At 35.4% G+C, this 20,280-nt stretch overlaps 4 protein-coding genes and 1 pseudogene across 7 annotated transcripts; 2 read left to right on the top strand and 3 right to left on the bottom strand.

The window, feature by feature from the left end:
• Positions 1 to 3: 3 nt before the first annotated feature.
• Positions 4 to 4,734, top strand: LOC104758488 (ubiquitin carboxyl-terminal hydrolase 6). The gene is made up of 17 exons (XM_010481367.3): positions 4 to 183; positions 422 to 567; positions 687 to 722; positions 825 to 932; positions 1,421 to 1,521; positions 1,626 to 1,752; positions 2,106 to 2,165; positions 2,248 to 2,366; positions 2,846 to 2,954; positions 3,105 to 3,193; positions 3,375 to 3,444; positions 3,535 to 3,615; positions 3,692 to 3,784; positions 3,868 to 3,916; positions 4,097 to 4,216; positions 4,321 to 4,395; positions 4,491 to 4,734. The coding sequence occupies exons 1-17, from the start codon at positions 174 to 176 to the stop codon at positions 4,544 to 4,546; spliced, it is 1,449 nt and encodes a 482-aa protein (XP_010479669.1). The 5' UTR covers positions 4 to 173; the 3' UTR covers positions 4,547 to 4,734.
• A 748-nt stretch (positions 4,735 to 5,482) lies between these two features.
• Positions 5,483 to 6,737, bottom strand: LOC104758487 (dof zinc finger protein DOF1.7-like). The gene has a single exon (XM_010481366.2). It carries the CDS (start codon positions 6,382 to 6,384, stop codon positions 5,728 to 5,730), a length of 657 nt encoding a protein of 218 aa, XP_010479668.1. The 5' UTR covers positions 6,385 to 6,737; the 3' UTR covers positions 5,483 to 5,727.
• A 1,443-nt stretch (positions 6,738 to 8,180) lies between these two features.
• LOC104758485 (serine/threonine protein phosphatase 2A 55 kDa regulatory subunit B alpha isoform) lies at positions 8,181 to 12,898 on the bottom strand. Of its 3 annotated transcripts, none has more exons than XM_010481362.2 (14): positions 12,342 to 12,898; positions 11,925 to 12,028; positions 11,728 to 11,826; positions 11,506 to 11,625; positions 11,077 to 11,235; positions 10,617 to 10,708; positions 10,314 to 10,432; positions 10,051 to 10,174; positions 9,609 to 9,732; positions 9,420 to 9,488; positions 9,244 to 9,335; positions 9,068 to 9,145; positions 8,910 to 8,977; positions 8,181 to 8,821 (listed from the first exon to the last, which is right to left on the bottom strand). In XM_010481362.2, the coding sequence occupies exons 1-14, from the start codon at positions 12,451 to 12,453 to the stop codon at positions 8,685 to 8,687; spliced, it is 1,497 nt and encodes a 498-aa protein (XP_010479664.2). In that variant the 5' UTR covers positions 12,454 to 12,898; the 3' UTR covers positions 8,181 to 8,684. The 3 variants fall into 3 exon arrangements, with proteins under 3 accessions (XP_010479664.2, XP_010479665.2, XP_087351465.1); XM_010481363.2 differs by having other exon boundaries at positions 11,080 to 11,235; XM_087495339.1 differs by having other exon boundaries at positions 10,826 to 11,235; positions 12,342 to 12,710.
• A 642-nt stretch (positions 12,899 to 13,540) lies between these two features.
• Positions 13,541 to 16,735, bottom strand: LOC104758486 (PHD finger-containing protein 1). The gene is made up of 7 exons (XM_010481364.3): positions 16,469 to 16,735; positions 16,116 to 16,201; positions 15,889 to 15,974; positions 14,497 to 15,732; positions 14,176 to 14,400; positions 13,955 to 14,082; positions 13,541 to 13,840 (listed from the first exon to the last, which is right to left on the bottom strand). Exons 1-7 carry the CDS (start codon positions 16,578 to 16,580, stop codon positions 13,779 to 13,781), a joined length of 1,935 nt encoding a protein of 644 aa, XP_010479666.1. The 5' UTR covers positions 16,581 to 16,735; the 3' UTR covers positions 13,541 to 13,778.
• A 1,975-nt stretch (positions 16,736 to 18,710) lies between these two features.
• Positions 18,711 to 20,273, top strand: LOC104758484 (protein PLANT CADMIUM RESISTANCE 10-like; annotated as a pseudogene). The gene is made up of 4 exons (XR_015586801.1): positions 18,711 to 18,866; positions 19,054 to 19,306; positions 19,681 to 19,907; positions 19,989 to 20,273. The product of XR_015586801.1 is annotated as a protein PLANT CADMIUM RESISTANCE 10-like (transcript).
• The last annotated feature ends 7 nt before the right edge of the window (positions 20,274 to 20,280 follow it).

Raw genomic sequence — 20,280 nt, 5'->3', positions numbered from 1 at the left:
CCCGTTTCCATTCGGACGGTACCACCAACAAAAAAAAAAAAAAAGGAAGAGACGCTGACATATATCAGAAAGAACTTTGTAGAAAACTAAAAAAAAATTCAGAAAAAGAAAAAAATCTAAAAATCGTTGCCGTCTCCACAAGCAAGAAGCCTCTCTCAGTTCTCACAGCGAAGATGCCTACAGGTTCTCTCCCTTCTCTTTCGATTTCTTCGATTCAGTTAAATGTTTTATTCATCGATCTATTAGTTTCTTCGAAATCGGTGTTTGACGTTGAGATGTAGATGTACTCCTTTCGAATTTCGTAATTAGGGTTTTTGTTCGTTCATTCTGACGAGAGTTGATTGGTGAAAGTTTGTGTTATCTTCGGGTAATGGTTTGGATTTTGACGTGATTGTTTTAAACCTAATTTTTTTGTTTACAGTAAGTGTGAAGTGGCAAAAGAAGGTGTTCGATGGTATCGAGATTGATATTAGTCTACCTGCTTATGTTTTCAAGGCTCAGTTGTACGATTTGACTGGAGTTCCACCTGAGCGTCAAAAGATTATGGTCAAAGGTGGTCTCTTAAAGGTGATATCTTGGTTTCACTCTTTAGTTTTTTTTTATCACTAAGATCTGTGTTTCCTTGATTGTTGTTTGTTGATGTTGATGATGATGAATAACGTCTATATCTCTTTCAATTGATGCAGGATGATGCAGATTGGTCTGCCATTGGAGTGAAAGATGTAAAGCTCTTTTTGTGTTTGTGCATTTATTTGGCACTTTTTTTTTTCCTGAATTTATTGATTTATAATGATGTTTTTTCATTTATTTTTGTTCATTTATAGGGTCAAAAGTTGATGATGATGGGAACTGCAGATGAAATAGTTAAAGCTCCTGAGAAGGCCATCGTTTTTGCTGAGGATCTACCTGAAGAAGCGCTAGCCACTAATCTGGTAATTCCTTTTTCTGCTGACTATAAAATGTGTTATGTGTATGTGTGTGGTATGACCCTTGAGTATCCCCTCTCTATAGGAATTGAATGAGAAACTCCTTAAAAAGAGATTATTGGAGAATCCCCAACTATCACACACACACGTTCTCCTAGCTGTCGTTTAAACTAATTGCCTTACAATCTACTGTTTCTTACCTGTCATAGTTTCAATTTGGAACATATTGCCTAGACTAGAAACAGTTTTAGGGTATACTTACAAGCAAGCTTTATCAGTGCGTTTCATGGGTTTGGTAGTTTTTGTTAACATTACAATCCTTTGTACTCTAAACAATGCATACTCATAGATTTCAAGAAAGAAAACAAAACATAAAAAGATAAGCCAAACCTTTTGCTAGTATTGAAAAATTTGTTGTCATGTTTTGTTCATATATTCGGAAAATTTGGGCATCCGTCCTATCAACTAACAAACTTTACTATTGATTTTTTCAGGGTTACAGTGCTGGCCTTGTCAATCTTGGCAACACCTGTTACATGAACTCCACAGTGCAGTGCTTAAAATCAGTCCCCGAGTTAAAATCTGCATTATCCAAGTCAGTTGATCTATTATCCTTCTTTATTCCTAATAAAAACACCCAGAAAATCAAATGTCTTTATTCAGTATTGTTATCTCATACAAACAATTTCCTCTTAATAGTTACTCACTTGCTGCACGAAGCACTGATGTCGACCAGACTTCTCACATGCTCACTGTTGCCACACGTGAGTTATTTGGTGAGCTTGACAGAAGTGTCAATGCTGTTTCGCCTACACAGTTCTGGATGGTTAGTCTTTGTCCATTTGATTTGTGATTTACTTACTATCCATGGTAGCTCCTCTGAACTACTAAAATCAAAACAAAAAAAAAAAAAAAGTTCCTCATCCTAAACAGTCTGTATCCTAGACAGAATTTAAATTGTGGGTTTGAACAGAAATATATGCAAAGACTATATAAATAAGTCAACAACATTTGTCTACAATGTCATCTATGATCAATATGCAAGCATGCGTCTGTGGGGTTGTATAGAAGCCTCATTGCTGATGTCGTTTGCTAGTTCACATCATTACTGTCCATATTTCATCAGATGATTTGAAAGTTTCTAGTTCTTGGCTCATATCAACTATGGTGATAATGCAGGTGTTACGAAAAAAATACCCTCAGTTTAGTCAGCTGCAGAATGGAATTTACATGCAACAGGTTTGTTTCTTATTACAAACTCAGTTGCGTTAAGCCTTGAACCTTTCAGTTTGTGAATTCATGCTATTAAAATGTCTAACAGGATGCTGAAGAATGTTGGACACAACTGTTATACACACTTTCTCAATCTCTAAAAGCACCAACTTCCAGTGAAGATCCTGATGCTGTGAAAGCACTTTTTGGTGTCAATCTTCGGAGCAGGTATCTGTACAACATTCACATTTCAGTATCATGTCTGGCTTGTTATTTGTATAGACCATTCATATAATTGGTTTTTTAGTCTTGGATCTGCAAACAATACAAATTGTGTGAACGGTCTTCATCCTGTAATTTACGACCATACACTTGCTTGGTATTCTTAATAAGCAGGCTAACAGACAAAAAGGAGGGAAATACTTGAAAAGTTCTAGTTGCAGCATTTCACTTAGTCGTTGCGGTTTTCTACCTCTCAAGGATTAAACTATGCGTGCTTGAAATTGTTACAGAATATTGTGATAGTTAAGTGCATGTGTTTGGGTGTGTATTATATGTAGCATATATTTGTTGAGGGTTTTCTTACAGGGAAATATATCAAATTTTGATTGCTGTGTTTATTCATGTGATATTGACAACTGAAGATGTAAATACCTTTCTTTCATCTTGCCTAGTAAATCTAATTGTCTTTTGTTTTTGCTCTGTAGGTTGCATTGTCAAGAAAGTGGCGAAGAAAGCTCAGAGACAGAATCTGTATATTCTCTAAAATGTCATATTTCACATGAGGTGAACCATTTGCATGAAGGATTAAAACATGTAAGAAATTTTATAATCTTAATATGACTTTTTCTGATTTTTTTTCCTGTATTTTTCTCGGATATAGAAAAACTAGGACAATGTTTGCTTATATTCTGCTTATTATGAAAATCTTGTATTTATGGCCCCAATTCTTCTGGTTAATTGTAGGGATTGAAAGGAGAACTTGAAAAAACATCTCCTACTCTGGGCCGTACTGCTCTTTACCTCAAGGATTCACTTATAGATTCCTTGCCAAGGTGATCAGTCTCTGCTTATTGTTTGTGATTTTTATTGCACATCTCAGTTCACTGTAATCCTTTTGTGCCATGCTTTTTATGTCCCAGAGAACGTAACTTCGTTAACTTACTAAGTTTAGTGCAACTGCTAATCCTTTTTCCTCTGACACGGAGTTTCATTCTCTTATTATGTATCTTGAAGGTACTTGACCGTTCAGTTTGTGCGATTCTTCTGGAAAAGGGAGACTAATCAGAAAGCAAAGATTCTCAGGGTATGTTTTCTTTCTGTTTTTGTATCTGAAGCAAAAGTCTAGATGCTCAGCATTCTTATGGTAATGTCTCCAACTTGTTGATCTTTGAAGAAAGTGGATTATCCGCTGGAGTTGGATATATTTGACCTTTGTTCTGAGGATCTCCGGAAGAAACTGGAAGCTCCTCGCCAGGTTTGCTCTGTCTATTGTGGTGAGCTCAATTTATCTGAACTGTTAAAGCAAATCAACTGACGGCTGTGTCTTACAGAAACTTAGAGATGAGGAAGGTAAAAAGCTTGGTCTGCAAACTAGTGCTAAGAGTGGCTCAAAGGATAGCGATGTGAAAATGACTGATGCTGAGGTACAATACCCTATTGGACTTATATAAATCATATATAAAGTCAAATCTTATAAGAAGATTTGTTGCTATGTATTTGTTTGCAGGCGTCATCAAATGGTAGTGGAGAATCTTCCACAGTAAACCAACAGGAAGGTACATTAACTAAGACCCCTTTTCAACGTTTTTCTTTACTGGCTTGGAAAGAGCCGTAATTGGTTTGATGTAATACTTGGATGATTGTTTCTCCATTTTTCTCATTTCAAAGCAATTAAGAATCTTGTCAGAACCTAATTGTGAAGAATCCAATTCTTGTTTGTAATGGGACTTTTATAGGTGCTTCTTCTGGGAAGGAAACTCACATGACTGGAATCTATGACTTGGTCGCTGTGTTGACCCACAAGGGTAGGAGTGCAGACTCTGGCCATTATGTTGCATGGGTCAAGCAAGAGAGTGGTTAGTTCCTTTCTCTAATAAACCTTACCTCTCTCTCTGTCTCTCTCTTACATGATCCCTCATTTTTCTCTATCATTTACAACAACAATTCACATGGTATACAGGCAAATGGATTCAATATGATGATGACAACCCGAGCATGCAACGGGAGGAAGACATCACTAAGCTATCTGGAGGAGGTAACACAAGAGCTTTTAATCCGCCTTTTATTTACTTTTTATGGTTCTTGCTTATTTTTAACTTCTTTCTTTACTGGGTTATAAATAATTCACAGGTGATTGGCATATGGCGTACATCATAATGTACAAAGCCCGCTTTGTCTCCATGTAATCTCTCTCTTTTCTTTTGTTGATTTTAGTTCTTGAAACGTTCAGATCATTAAGAAGCTTATGTAGACCACCTCAGAAATTTCAAGTTCCTTTAAAATGTTACAAGCTGGATTTTGTCGCTATATTATTCAGACATTTATTTTACCTTATGATGACTCTTGGTTAAGGGTGTCACATTTTTATCATCAATTCACACTACATTTATTATATCAAAAACTAATTTTGTTACAAATTTTGTTCCTCTTAAATCTTAATGGTTAAATTAAGTAGATATCGAAATAACATCTTTGTGGTTTTATCATTACCTAATATAAAGAAAAAAATCGATACATGTACTGTAATTGTAATTGTAAGTCTGAAATTAGCCATCAAAATTGACAAAACAAGCCCCCAATATATATAGTGGTCCATAAAATCAAGGGTGATATAAATGGAAATGGAATGGCCCATCAAAAGAGGAGTCATCGGGATGAGAGAGTCATATAGCGAATATGGTTAAGCATTGTCAAAATCAAACTAATCCCAATACATAACTGATAACAACTAATCAGTCACCATTTCAAACCATTTTACCCAAACAAGAGCCTAAGAAGTGGACTACATTGATTTCTTAAGACTAACTTATCCATCCACTTGGACCACAAATTTGATTTTCTTTTTTGACTTCTTCATTCAATCTGTTTGCTCATTCACATTGAAAAAAAAACGAGTAAGATCAGGTGTGATTGTGACTACATATATAGATTTTTTATGATCATAGAATTTATATCATACATGTAAAACGCATGAATTTTATTGTATTTTGTCGTTACGAGATATAAAAAAATATATGTCAACTCTTATTTTACATTTATAATCTATAACACCAAAATTAGTAGTAAGCAATGAGATATCATAATTTTCTGCCAATCAAAATTCAGATTCTCAAATATGTATATACTGAAACGATACTCAATCCTCATTCAATAATTCCAATAAATATTAGTACTATTAAAATAACACTCGCTAAAGCCAAATCTTGAAGAAAAAGAAAATGGCAAAAGAAAAGTGAATAATAGTTTTTTTTTTTTAAAAGAGGCTAAATGGACCGACATCATTTGTTGTTATATTTGACTAGGAGATGACTAAAAAATAAAAGGGAAGACATCTATATAAATTTTACCAAATTACCCTTCACTTCTTTTACTTCTTCTCCACTCTGTTCATAGCTAAATCAGTCCACGTGTCATCGTTACTCCTCCGTAAACCCGAACCCAAACCCAAATCCATACCCGGAAACCAACGCGAGCCGGATTCGTAAACAAGATCACCCACTTGCATATTCGAAGCCAAGAGCGAACTGAAACTCCCACCAGTAGTACCATTCTGATCACCAACGGGTAACCCGTATAACATCCGGGTCGGATCCATTTCTTGACCCGTAGTAACAACCCTCTCTTCCTCTGGTTTTGACCCGGACCCGGACTGATGATGATCATGAGGTTTCTCAACAGAGACGGTTTGATGATTCTTGAGGTTACTACTACTACTACTCGACGGTGAAGATGAAGAAGAAGAAGCGGAACGTTTGTTGTGCTTGCGAGATCCGCCGCCGACGGGGATGTTACGTAGAGCGCCGCCTTTGGTCCAGTAACGGCGACAGTTTTTGCAAAAGTGACGGGGCTGTGAGAGGTTGTAGTTGTTGTAGTAACAGAACTTGGTGTTTGGTGAGTCGCAGCGAGGACACTTGAGCTGTTCTTGTTCTGGTAGTAACTCTGGTTGGTTCTGTTTCGCCGCGGCTGTCGCCATCATCATCATCGACTGGTTGTAATAAGCAGCAGCTGACGTCATATCCTGCATCTTTTTTTTTTTATCTTCTTCTCTGACTGAATACAAGAAAATGTTTGTTTTGGTTCATACAGAGAGAAAAAGAGAGAGAGACCTTTAAAACAAAAAAAAAATGGATTCTTTAATTTGGGAGTGTGGGGGGGAAGAAGAAGAAGTTACAAGTTATAGAGAGAATGAGAGAAGAGAGATAATGAGTGGAGCTTTTTGGTGGTGGGGTTTTAAGAGTTTTCTTCTTCACCCTTTATTTTATTTTACCCACAAAATGACAATTTTTCAAAACTTGTGTTATTGAAGATTGTCATGGTTTTTTTATTTTATTTATTTCTTGTTGTTGACCTCTGTGTTTTTTTTTTTTTTTGCTTCATTGTTGTGACAGCAGCCGACCTTTGTTTTCTCTATTTTGTAACTTTGCTAGGATTATTAGTTTTCTACTATGTTTTTCAAAGTCATGGTTAGCTTGATTTAATACTTTTTTTTGTCCTCTTAAGTAATTCTGTTTTTATATTTAAGTATGTTTTAAAATATATGACTTTTTAAAAAATTTCAATATAACTTATATATTTTGTTATGCTATTTATGGATAGACTTTAAAAATATAAAATAAAAAACTAAGCGAACTTTCTTAGAAATTTCCTCCAATAGTTTTCTTTGACAAGATTCGACGCGTTGAACTTTACCATTGACCTGTTGACTTAACTTATAACTTTTTATCATTTTATTTCATAGTCCACAAGAAAATAAACTTATACTAGTAATAACCTAATAGTCGAGCTCGGTCTGCTAATTCAAATGCTATATGTTGAAGGCAATCGAACTGTCATTATGCTTTTTAGCTTTAACCCATAGATTTTGAAACTTTTTTACATGAAATTTTGACCCATTGATTTTGAAACTTATTTAGATGAAATTCTGAACTGCTCTTTCGAAGTTAGGTTCACCAGATAACTTCCGAAATGTTGCAACTTGCAAGTAACGGAATATGAAATTCTGACTCAAATTTGACGCTTTTGATTTTTAAAATTAGTGATTTCGAGTTATGTTCAAAACGTTATTCATCTGATTAAAATAGATTTGTTAAACGTTAATTATTAATAGGATTAAACATAAAGTTTTTGAATTTGACAGAAACAGATAAGTTTAGAGACTTTTTGATTTGTCCCAAATTTAAAATCAACTAGGGCACGCACAAACTCAAGAGCTATGATGCTCTCTGACCCACTAAGGCTTCCGAATTAGGAGACAAAAAACATGTAAAAGATAGCGTACTTAGCAAGCAAAGTCTTATTATTTCGTTGGATCATGAAAAAGGAATAATATATTAAAAAAAAAGAAGGCATCATTACACTTGGAACCCCACCATGGAACATTGAATCAGCACCGTCAGTTTTTTTTGTACCATGCTATCGTGAATACACTGAACCACAGACACCATACACAAGTGTCGAAACCACGTTTGACGATCGCCTTACGCTGCCGACTTCCGTTATCACTGATCGTTTTTGTGCGGGCTACCATTTGTGGCTCTCTAGGACGACAAATGGATGGCTCAGGTTCCTTAAGTCTTAGCCACAAGAGACAGTTTTCACAATGACGCGTATTGACCTTATTCGTTTTGTTTATAATTCGTTTCGACATCGGAGGTCCTAATTACCTAGGAAATTCAGTAGATATGCATAAACAAGGCAGCAAACACTTACTGTTAAATCTAAATTACCTTGTTTTGTGAAACAAATATCCTTCATGAAAGCCAAATAAATTATAATAAAGTAAGAAGAAAAATGGCCAAATAACTAAACAAGAAGAACATGTACATGTAAAATGAAATGTATTATTTTAATAAGTCAAGAAAATCGAAACAAGTTTAACAAAAGAATCAATAAAACAATGATTACACAAAAGAGCCAGAAAAGATTATAATAAAATCTAAACTATATCCATCCAAAAGTCATATGGGATTAGCTTTTACTAAAATCACGATTTCTTCCAATCGGATTTTCATGTTTTTTTTTTCTTGGCCTGTAAAGTAGTTTCCAAGTGCACAAGGTAAAATTCTACACTTTAAAAAGAAAAAAAAAAAAAAAAAGAGAATGATTTGTTTTTCACTGCTTGCCTTTTCCATGCCTTTCTCCCAGAAGTCCATGATGGTGATTACAGAGCTTATGTGATCATAAGACCAGGTCATGATGATGATGAGGATGATCTAGGTGTATATAGCATTAGCAATCCCCATCAACCACCATAAGGAATCAAGAAAAACAGAGTCTAGAGCAAGGAAATGCGCCTTTTTGCTTCTTTTTTTGCTGAGTATGTAGTTAGGCATAGTACATGTACAAGCTATTTGCAGCGGCACAAGCAATTGAGTTCTCATTCGGATGCCAAGCAAGATGCAGCAGCTTTGTTGCGTAATCAAGAGCATTGCTATTTCCATCAACTCCAGGACTCTCTGATCCTGTTTTACCATTTCATTATTGACTGATTTGATGCCAAATTCTTAAAGGGTATAATGCTTAAATGAGAGAGGAGACAGACAGACTAACCTCTACTTATAACCCGCGTTATACTGCTTAGTGCGGTGGATGGCCTCGAAGGAATTGGGACATGTCTCCTATGATAAACCACAACACAAATTCCATTTGCATCAACATTGAGAAGAAACAAAAGAGCACACTACTCTTAATGGCTTTACTAGGTTTACCTCATTGGGTTTCTGCTTGCTTCTAAGGTTGCACTCTCAGTACTTCCCGGGGAAACACCAAACACACGGAACAGATTGCTGGAAAGAGTACGAATGCGAAGGAATGATTGTACAGGACAATAATAGTCATTTGAGAATGCGAATATATAAAAACTGCTCTGCGTTTTGGGCCATACCTGTAAGAACCTGTAGCTGCTCGTAATCCATTGCCACTTATACAACACTCGAACTTGTCAAAGATGGAATCATTTTCATATAAATCACAGAGCTGAAAATGGCCACAGGAAAAGAAGTACTAATCAGCTTTGCATAACTTCTTAAATACAACTCTCTCGAAGTATAGGAAACTGACCTTTGGTTTCAAATATTCATGAACCTGGAAAGTTGCTACTGGACCCGAGTCCATGTTGATGTCCCATAACTGACATGCAAAACACAACCAAGAGGTCAGTTTACCTTACACAGACAATACAAACCAGCCACTAATTGACTTTAATGTTACATCATATCTAACGCCAATGGAAACAATGAAAGTATAGACCTTAAGTGTCATGTAGTCACGGCTAAGTAGATATCTTCCTTCTTTTGCAAATTTGATGTCTGAGACTGAAGCAATTATCTCAGTGAAGAACGATTTAGGACCTGCTGCCTCTGGTTCCTCAAACCTGCAGAAATAAGTAACGTTAGCGTCTGCTGCTACCACAGGTTATCAAATCCTAGAAGAGAGTGCTGTCATTAATTTGCTTTCATACAGCTTTATCTTCCTCAACACTAATTGAATATTTTACAGCATTATGCTAGAAACTTAATTTACAGTATTATGCTAGAAACTTATCTCTCAAGTTGGAATGAGATGACTTTTTCCAAAGAAAGGTAAGAGAGATAATTGAACGATGATGAAGTAAATAAGTAATGGAGATGATTATCAAAATTTACGCTGGACTACAAAGAAACTTAACAGAATTTCCAGCCTCAAGACTTACAATTTGGAATGCGAATCACATAAAGCTGATTGGCGCAGATCAATCAGGCGAATTGAACCTTTCGAACTGCTATAGGCTAACATATTGCAATGGGTAGGATGAAATTCTGCTGATGTGATAACCTCTGCAAGAAGGAATACAATAGGAATTACGCAGGATATAGCATCCAATTGCTTGATATATGTGTATCGTATACGTCAAATTAGAGCACCATAACATGCAGACAACATACGGGACAGAAAGAACAGTAGACCACTGCTTACCAGATAGATCTTCCATTTTCGCAGGCTTGACATCAACAATATTGAAACTTTGATTGTTGATCTCCATATTCCAAAGATTGATTCGCAAATCATCAGCAGAGATAAATGTTTCGCCGTCACTAATTTGGGAGAACAAATATTATTAGAAGCAGAACATGATCAATTGAAGTATAGATCTCAAGCTAATATCAGCGAGATGGCAGTTTGAATAGAAAGACGAAGAAATGGATTGGTTATCCACAACGATACTGGTTCATCAGACGACTTATAGGTAGTTGGATACCAAATGGGTGAATAACCTACCTATTGTTTGAGATTGAATTGATGTGATAATCATGAGCATGAGCATACACTTTCCGACATCTAGCCACAGGGCTCGACTCATGGCTAGTTACCTGTATATGTCAAACGAATTATTAGTCTACAAGTGAGTAATACCAAGTAGTTTTGACTTCAGAATTAATTCCTAATCAGTGGTAGAGAAGGTCATGTAACTAGAGACTAGAACTAACAACACAAGTCGAGCACCAATGAACAGTAAACTGGAGCAATTATACATGATATGCTCCATGTTATTTCGGCTCAACTGGCACGAAGGCAAAACCCTGCATGTGAGTTTTCGTAATCATCCAGAAAAAGGTTAGTAAATTGATTGACTCTATGATGCAGGTATTCCTTGAGTTCGTGTTGAAGCTAGCATGTTTAAAAACAATTAAGAAGCGACAAACAAAAAAATTAAGAAACAAATTGTTCGGAGTACAACTACCACTGGTAATCGCAGAGAAGAGATGCCTCCGGGTGAGCTGTTCACTTCAGGTACTCCTCCATTCACAAAGCATGGGCTTGCAACGGTTCCATTTCCTACAGTTCTTGAAGGATCTGAATTCATATCACAAATTTTCTTGATCTTCTTGTCTTGAACCTGTTAAAAGCTCTCACATGAGAAAAAGTGGAAAGAGCCACATCTGCATACTCATCTCAACAGGTTATTGACAGAAAAAGATCCAACGAGAAACTCTCTACTGCATTAAAGATGTAGAACAATCTAGATACAATAAACAACCAACAAATCAACGCCCAGAGATTTCAGTGTTCAACACTCTCGAGACTGCCAATGAAGCAAACACAAAGTTGCTATCTTAACAGTATGTCATTCAGAGGGGCCAATAAATGATAAAGAGGTAATTTTCACCTTCCAAAACTTGATGGTCTTGTCATTCGTCGAGAGGAGAAAAAGAGCTCCATTTGCTGTTTGACACCATCTAATTTTGTTAATTTTCTCCTCTATCTCCAAACTCTTGAGATAATCAAACTGGTAAACAAAGAAACAAACATTTGAAAAGACAGAAAAATAAAAAACGGTATAACACAAATCGCGAGTAAGAAAACAGAGTGAATCAATCAAAAAAAATACCTCAGGGTCATGACTCTGAAACTCTGTTTTATAACGAAACTCCGGATGCCTCAGTGGATAATCAGTTTCTTCAAGATCCCTTCTGGTTCCACCACTGCTCTGTAATCCATACCATGCAACAAAAACAACAACAACAGTATGACCAAATGTCCAATTTTTATGCAAATCACTTGGGAAGGGAAAAAAGTGGTACATACATTATTGGCATCAGTTCTCTCGAAAAGAACAACACGTCCTCCACGGTCACCAGTAGCAAGATGGTCACCAGAATTATCAAATTCAATCGCTGAGATTATATCAACTGCATAGGAAACAAACAACACCAGCTACAAAGTTTATTTAAGAGTGTAAACTAATAACATCGATTCAACAAAATGCAATCTAAAAAGCCTAGAGCTTTCAAGTTACCCATTAACAGAACCCAGAAACAAAATAAAAATCAAAACTTTACAATGATTGAAAACGTAATTAACGAACACAAACAGATCTACAAATCCAGATTACAAAAAAAAAAAAAGAGAGATTAGATCGAATAGTATAAAGCCTAAATATACATGTGATGTGTATATGTAATCAAAGCAAACACAAGTCAACCCCCTCTGAGATAATCTAACCTTCTTGAACTTCTTCACCAGCGCCTCGTTCACCGAAGACCTGAGAGAATCTCCATTCCAAAGGCAGAGATGGGTCTGCTGAAGCTGCGACGACCTCATCACCACCGTTCATTCCCTCTCTCTCTCTCTCTCTTATCTCTTTTATCTCTATTCTCCGATTCACACACAGACACTCCCTCGGGATGTAATCTAATGAATTAGACGGATCGTGGAATCAGAGATTCCGATTTGGGGGAGTCGAATCCGATTGAGCTGTCGCTCTATCTCTCTCTCTCTCTCTCTCTCTCGCCGGTAGATTGAAGCAAATCGAAATCGATGAAGGGAGAAGGAGAAGAAGAAGAGAGTATCAGATGATTCCCAGATTTCGACAAACAAATAAAATCACACACACACACACTGTCGTCCTCTTTTTCTCTCTTTTTTTGATTTACTATTAAATTAAATTAAATATAAAATGTAGTAAAATATATAAATTTGTATTTATATCCTTATGAAGGTATCATTTATATCTATTTTGGTTTTATTACTTTGTTTATAGAAAACACTGCACTGTTTTCAAATGGAAACAAATTATATATTTTACTAATTATAACAATTTTTAACATTTTTGATAAAAGAGAAATCTCATTTGTTCCCAAACTAATTTAACATACAAAAATATTTCTTTCTCTTTTTCTACACAGTGTTGAGAATTACTGGATGTAGGTTTTTTTTTTCTAAAGATAAAGAGATATATGTTCTAGACAATATTTAACACATGCATTTCTTTTTTTTTTTTTCTGACTTCACACTCTTGGATAGTTGGATACCATTACTATCGTTGTGATAACCATAGAGAGTGAACTAGAAAAAGAAGTTAAGGAGGATGGATGATAAGACACGGTTTTCTTAAGATCGGGCCGAGTAGTACCAATCGAACGTACGTAGGTGCCTAGGTAGGTGGTATGGTAAAGTATTATCGTTATCTTTCTTTATATATTTTTTGTTACTAAAGAAAAAACAATAGTAAGGTAAATACTCAAAGTTACGCCATTCCGGTATAATAAGACTCGTGTAGCACTGTGTCCCATATAAGACTTGTTTAGGACTCTTAAGGCGGATTCCGCCATTCCGGTATAATAAGACTTGTGTAAGACTATTAAAGGCACTGCCCCTACCACAGCTTATATCAGGTATCAACTCCGCACAAATCCATCAAAAAGAGACAAAGATATGCTATCAAGGATGCCAACTCAGGTAGATTCTGTACAGAGTCTGACTAACTATCAATTACACCACCAAAAACCAGCCATATGTTAAACAAGAAACACAAGTTACACTACTAACATCTGCTCTCAGAAAAGTTGTACGAGAATCCTGCAAGTTCTACTTAAGCTTTCCATCTGTTTGTTAACCTTGTTCAAGTTCAGAGACTGTTAAAGGTAGCGAGCCTAGTGACTAATGTTGAGATGTTCGTCTGGTCTTGAAGACACCCCACAGGTAGTCCTTTGAGTAAAAAGCTGCAAACCATAACCACCCTTATTAGCTTTACCGATTCTTGCGAATAATGAAAAGAACAAACTGTAATCGAAAATAGAGTTCTATAATAGATAAAAAGTTCTCTACTGACTTACACCAAGAATACACTGGTAATAAAAAAGAGGTGAAAAGTAGCAGTTCTGCATCATCAAGCAAGCATCTCATCGCCAAATCATTCTTCTCCATTTCACCAACAAGGGAATAGAAAGTCTTTTCATCATTACTGGAAATCAAAAACAAAAATGGCCAGACACTTTTTCAACATACGCATAGGAAGAGAGAAATAAAAAAAAGATATCAGTATTTCAATGTATACCTTTCACTGGAAGGGAAGAAAAAAAGAGCAACACTGTCGTCCTTAGGTCCTCCATTCTTCACAAACGTTTGTGGCCATATTTCCATCCTGGGAAACATTTCAGCAGAGAGGCAGCCCCGTAATGAGCTTGCCACTTCATGGACTTTAGGGCAGGCTAAGCTTGATACATGAGCAGTAATCCCATCAAAGCTATAGCTGTTTCCTCCTTTTACAGACATCAACCCCCTAGAAATTGACAAAACAGATCGGAAATCAAGTGATAATATCATCAACCCATACAGAGATGCAAAGTGATACAATTAAAGAGCATTACTTCTTTACCTCCATATCGGTATTTTGATTGGTTGTGCTCTACAATGCATAGATGGTAACCTCTCAGAAGTTTGAGGCATATTTAATTCAGCTTCTTTGCAAGAACTATTCCCATCAGCTAACTGTCTATTTTCACTAAGCTGTATGTTTCCAGAACTTAATTTTCTTTTCTTGGTCGTATAAGAATTATGATCTCGCACACTAGATGAATTTTCAGCCTCCGAGACAGATGCTCCATTTCCATCTAACCCAGTCAGTTCATGAGGTTTTCTGCTACCTGAGCTTTCTTGTCTCTTAGCCTCCATTGTTTCTTTAATTTGTGGTGAAGAAGACACCTCCACAGGTTCAACATTGGTAGCATCATGGAGCTCATTGTTCTCCACAGCTAAAACTGGAGGGGAATGACTGCTGCTCCTTTTCTTCTTCTTTTTCTTCTTCTTCTTCTTTTTCTCACTCTTCTCCAATATAGGTCCAAGATTTGCAGTCTGATCAACTTCTTTGCGACCAGAGCCACAGTCATTCCTTTTGCTGGTACAAGAGCTATGATCTGGAACACTAGATGACCTTTCAGCCTCCGAGGCAGATGCTCCATTTCTTACTAAACCAGTCAATTCATGAGGGTTTCCACTATCTGAGCTTTTTCGTTTCCTAGACTCCTTCGTTGTCCCTTTAATTGGTGAAGAAAACACCTTCACAGGTTCAATATTGGTGGCATCCTGGACACCATGGTCCTCAAAAGCTAAAACCAGCGGGCTGGGATTGCTGCTCATTGTGTTGGTCTTCTTCTCCTTGTTCGTCTTATCCTCCTTATTCTTCTTCTTCTTCTTTTTCTTCTTCTTCTCTTTCTCATTCTCCTTGGATATATTTAGAAGCTTATCAGCCTGATCAACTTCTTTCCGATAAGAGCTACTGTCACTCCTTTTGCTAGTACCAGCGTTATGGTCTGTACCAGAGTTAGACTCAACTGTCTCTTTAATTGGTGAAGAAGACACCTCCATAGGTTCAACATTGGTAGCATCCTGGAGCCCATGGTCCTCAGCTAAAACCGGCCAGGTGTGATTGCTGCTCCTTTTTCTCTTCTTCTTCTTCTTCTTCTTTTTTCTGTCACTCTTCTTCAATATATGTGTAAGCTTAGCAGTATGGTCAACTTCTATGCTATCAGATTCACTTTCACTCCCATCACAGTCCTCACATATCCAAGTTATGTATTCCGTAAAAGGAGTCGGCGTTATGCCCACGCAGTAACTGAAAAAGAATAGAAACAGGTAATAAGCAGAACAACCTCAACCTTTAAAAAGAGAAGAAGAAGCTCCAAGCAAATAACACATCTCTGGTATAGGCATATACAGAACACAGTCACAACTCAATCAACTACAGGGTAAAATCAAGAACCAAACTCACCGGTGTATAGCCTCAATCTTACAAGAGTCACAAAAAACTAGTGCTTCTTCAAAACCAATGTCGCCACAAGTTTGACAAACAGGAGCCTGAAACAAAGGGGAAACAAAAATCACTTTTTTTTTTTTTTTTATCAAAGATGAAAACTTTGCAGTCCTGAATCAAGAGTTAAAGAGCCCCTATGTGAAATTTTTATGCAAATCACTTGGGAAGGGAAAAAGTGGACATACAATATTGGCATCGGTTCTCTCGAAAAGAACAACACGTCCTCCACGGTCACCAGAATTATCAAATTCAATCGCTGAGATTATTTCAACTGCAGAGGAAACAACACCAGCTTTCAAATCAAAATTCAGGATAACAACGATTCAACAAAATGCAATCTAAAAACTAAAAAGCCTAGAGCTTTCAAGTTACCCATTAACAGATACAAAGTTGAAACCCCAAAAAAAGAACTAAAAATCAAAACTTTACACTGATTGAAAACGTAATTAACGAATACAAACAGATCTACAAATCCAGATTACAAAAAAAATGGAATTAGAGAGATAAACACAAGTCAATCCCCGCTGAGATGTCTTACCTTCTTGAACTTCTTCACCAGCGCCTCGTTCACCGAAGACCTGAGAGAATCTCAATTCCAAAGGCAGAGATGGGTCTGCCGAAGCTGCGACGGCCTCATCACCACCGTTCATTCCCTCTCTCTCTTTATCTCTCTATTCTCCGATTCACGCATACACACACTCCCTCGGGATGTAATCTAATGAATTCGGCAGATCGTGAAATAGTATGTCTCTCTATCCATCTTTTTTTTTTTTTTAATACACTTAATTCAGTGAACAAAATATATTTTCATATGACAGTATTATTATTAAATATACCAGTTTGACAAAAAAATTGACAATTAATTACTAAATTAACATTTTATCCTATCCAATGACTAATATGACATAAATTTTAAGCAAAAACACTAAAAATCTAGATTTTTTTTTTCTTTTGGAAAAAATGAAAAACCTAAAAAATAATAGTATTTGACTAAAAAATATATATATATATAGTATTTGATATTTTGATTTAAAAATATGATTAATGAAAAAAATGTTTAAAAATATGATGTTTATATTTCTAATATAATTTATAAAAATAAAATATGATTTAACATATAATTTATAAATTTAATATTCAAAAAATTGTTTATAAAAATATTATGTATAAAGATATGATTTAATGAAGTTTAAGATGATATAGTTTAAATAAGTTTTATAAAAAATATAATGTATAAATTATAACTAAAAATAATGTATATAAAAATATTAAAATAAGATTATGAAAATATAATATAAAATATATAAAAATAGGATTTTAAAATATGATGTTAATTTTTTAATATGATTTAGGAAAATAAAAATGTATGACTCAAATATATGCTTTAAATATATGATTTTAAAAATATCATTCATAATATGATTTATAAAATTTTAAATAATAAAAATATGACTGAAAAAAATATAACTTAAAAACAAATCTGTTGTCACTGTATTTACATTTTACATCTAATAAATCTGTTATCAAACACAAGATTTTTAGAAGCAAACAAAAAAACTGTCATAACTTAAACAAATCTGTCATAACATATGGTATTCACATATGTCATTTTAGTAATTTTTAAAAATTGTTATAAATCTGTTATCAAACGACAGATTTTTGGTTAAATTTAAAAATCTGTCGTAACTTAAAACAAATCTGTTATCACTAGAGGTCAACCTAGTAATTATTTCTTTGTGAAAAAATCTGTTATGTTACGACAGATTTTTAATCAAGAAAATAAATCTAAAATAACTGTGGAAAATAAATTTGCCAGAAATTATATCAAATATGTCATATATTCTGAAAGTCTGTGGTGTCTTTATAAATAAGTTTGTCGTAAAAAATAAATCTGTCTGTAATTAAAAAATATGTCGTCCAAAATAAGTCTGTCATAAAAAATCTATCATACAAAAATAAACATGTTGTGCAAAAACAAATCTGTCATACACAAATAAATCTGTCACAACTAGTCCGGCAGAATTTTGAAAATATTTTGATTTTAAAAAAAATAAGGGAGGATAAATTTGACTTTATTTTTTTCCTAACAAAGTAAAAAAAAAAAGTATTTTAGACAAAAAAAATAATTTATCTAACCCTTACATTATATGAGTTACTTTAGTAATTAAACTCCTAATTTAGGTCAATCTAGTTTTTCTCTCTTATTATTTTAAGGGAGATTCTCAAAAATAGCATTAATTTAAGTTTTTCTTCCAAACTTAGCACACACTTTTAAAATGACAAACTTAGCACCAATTTATATATCACTAATAACAAACATTAATAACAATTTAAGGGATTAAAAATAAAATGTTTAAATTGGGAGAACCCGAGATTTCGTGTTCCTCCGGCGAGAGTATATGGTGAGAGAGAATCGAAGAAATGTGAATCTGGCGAACCCAATCGAATCTGAAGCAGGAAGTGAATCATAATTTGAAATCAAGGAATCAGAAGTGAATCATTAGTGAAAAATTTGCGTTGGCGACATCAGAGGCGAACGACGAGCTCTGGTTCAGATCTCGTCGAAGATCTTCTAGCTCTGGTTCAGAAAGATGATCAAGCCAAAGCTTCGTTTTCATCTGGTTTTGAGATCATGCTTCTTCAAGTGTTTTAAGGATGATGATAGTTTTGTGTACTGATCAGCAGCAACTATTGCATCAAGAAAAATGTATGATGTGAGTTGGTAGTGATACTGGTGAAATTCAGGAAGGATTACAAGAAATTCAGGAAGGATTCTTTAAATTTATGATGAGCTTCATAACAAGTTTAGATTTCAAGATGAGCTGACAAATTCACTCCATCATCTCTCTACAAATAAAAAAGTAAGCTCTTTTTTTTCGCAAAATCTGAGTTCTCTTCCTCTTAATGCGAATCCAATCTCTCTTCGTCGAGCTCAGGTAAGAAGACTTGTATATGACTTTTCTTGGGTTTTGTTTACTCTCTCTCTCTCTTATTCCGCTTTCGCTGATTCGTGCTGTTCTCCTTTCTGATCATCTTTGTCTCTCTGCTCTTTTGCGCTAATCGTTTCTTTTTATGCTATTCGAAGTATTAATTTGTTACATATATTTTTCTTCTTTGAGGTAGTGTATACGAGATTCGTTTCTTGAAATTGGATTCAAGAAAGTGACAAGCTTCAGAATTAGGATGAAAGAGACGGGTCATTACGTGCCACCACCTTATGTTCCATTAAGACAGTCAGATTCTGAAGCTGATTCTGAACCTCAAGTCAAGACCGTTACTCCAAATCTGGAAATTGCTGTTTCTTAAAGCTCAAAAGATGATGATCCGAGACATTGGTCATCTGGTATATGCGCCTGCTTCGACGATATGCAGAGCTGTATGCTACTCTCTGTCTTCCAAACCCTTCATTTTACTTAACCAATTTTTTTAAAGGTGCCTCTTTGAATTGACCTGTCAGATATGCCTGCCTATATGTTTGTGGTTCTGGTTAATACTTCTTGCTGAGTTTTTTTTGGTTCGAAGCATAACCATTTGCATCTCTTGAATAGGTTGGTTGGGAAAGAAACTTAAGTTTAGGTGTTGAAGCTTTGGTGCAGAAATTTTTTGCCATGATTTATTTGCTTGAGCTTCCCTTGTACTACTTACTTCTCTTGGACATGATTATGTTGTCTTGTTTTTGGTGAAGATCATCTAGACAACTGTTTTGAGAGCAACATTAGAACTTACTACGGTTTGTTTTTGGATGCACAGGTTGTATAGGTTTGTTCTGTCCATGTTATATCTTTGGCAAAAACGCAGAGTTTTTGGGGTCTGGAACATTTGCAGGATCCTGCTTAACTCATTGCATTTCATGGACTTTGGTCAACACCATTTGCTGCTTTGCAAAAAATGGCGTGTTACTCGGTCTGCCAGGATGCTTTGTATCATGTTATGCTTGCGGATACCGCAGGTCATTAAGAACCAAGTATAATTTACATGTACGAATTACTCAGTGGACACATATGCTTCCATTTGGTCTGTGCGGCGTATCTGACTGATGTAAACAATCTTTGATGCAGGAGGCTCCATGTGGGGATTTTGTAACACACTTCTTCTATCACTTGTGTGCCATTTGCCAAGAATACAGAGAGATTCAAGTTGGAAGAAGAGGTGCGGTCAGCAATGTTGCTATTTGATCCCTTATATCAGCTATCTCAAAGGTTTATATACCATATGCGTTCTACCAAGGCTTGGAAAGTGATAAGACCTTTTAGTAGAATCTATTTTGATTTTTAAAGTTTGTCCACTGATTTATAATGACTCAGATTGCTTTTTTATTATCTACTTTTCTTCTTTTGTGATGATTGAGGT

Source organism: Camelina sativa, chromosome 17 (genome assembly GCF_030686135.1).
Source record: "Camelina sativa cultivar CO46 ecotype springtype chromosome 17, ASM3068613v1".
Taxonomy (NCBI): Eukaryota; Viridiplantae; Streptophyta; class Magnoliopsida; order Brassicales; family Brassicaceae; genus Camelina; species Camelina sativa.
Note: the sequence above shows the minus strand (reverse complement) of the source record. Positions and strands in the feature narration are given on the sequence as shown.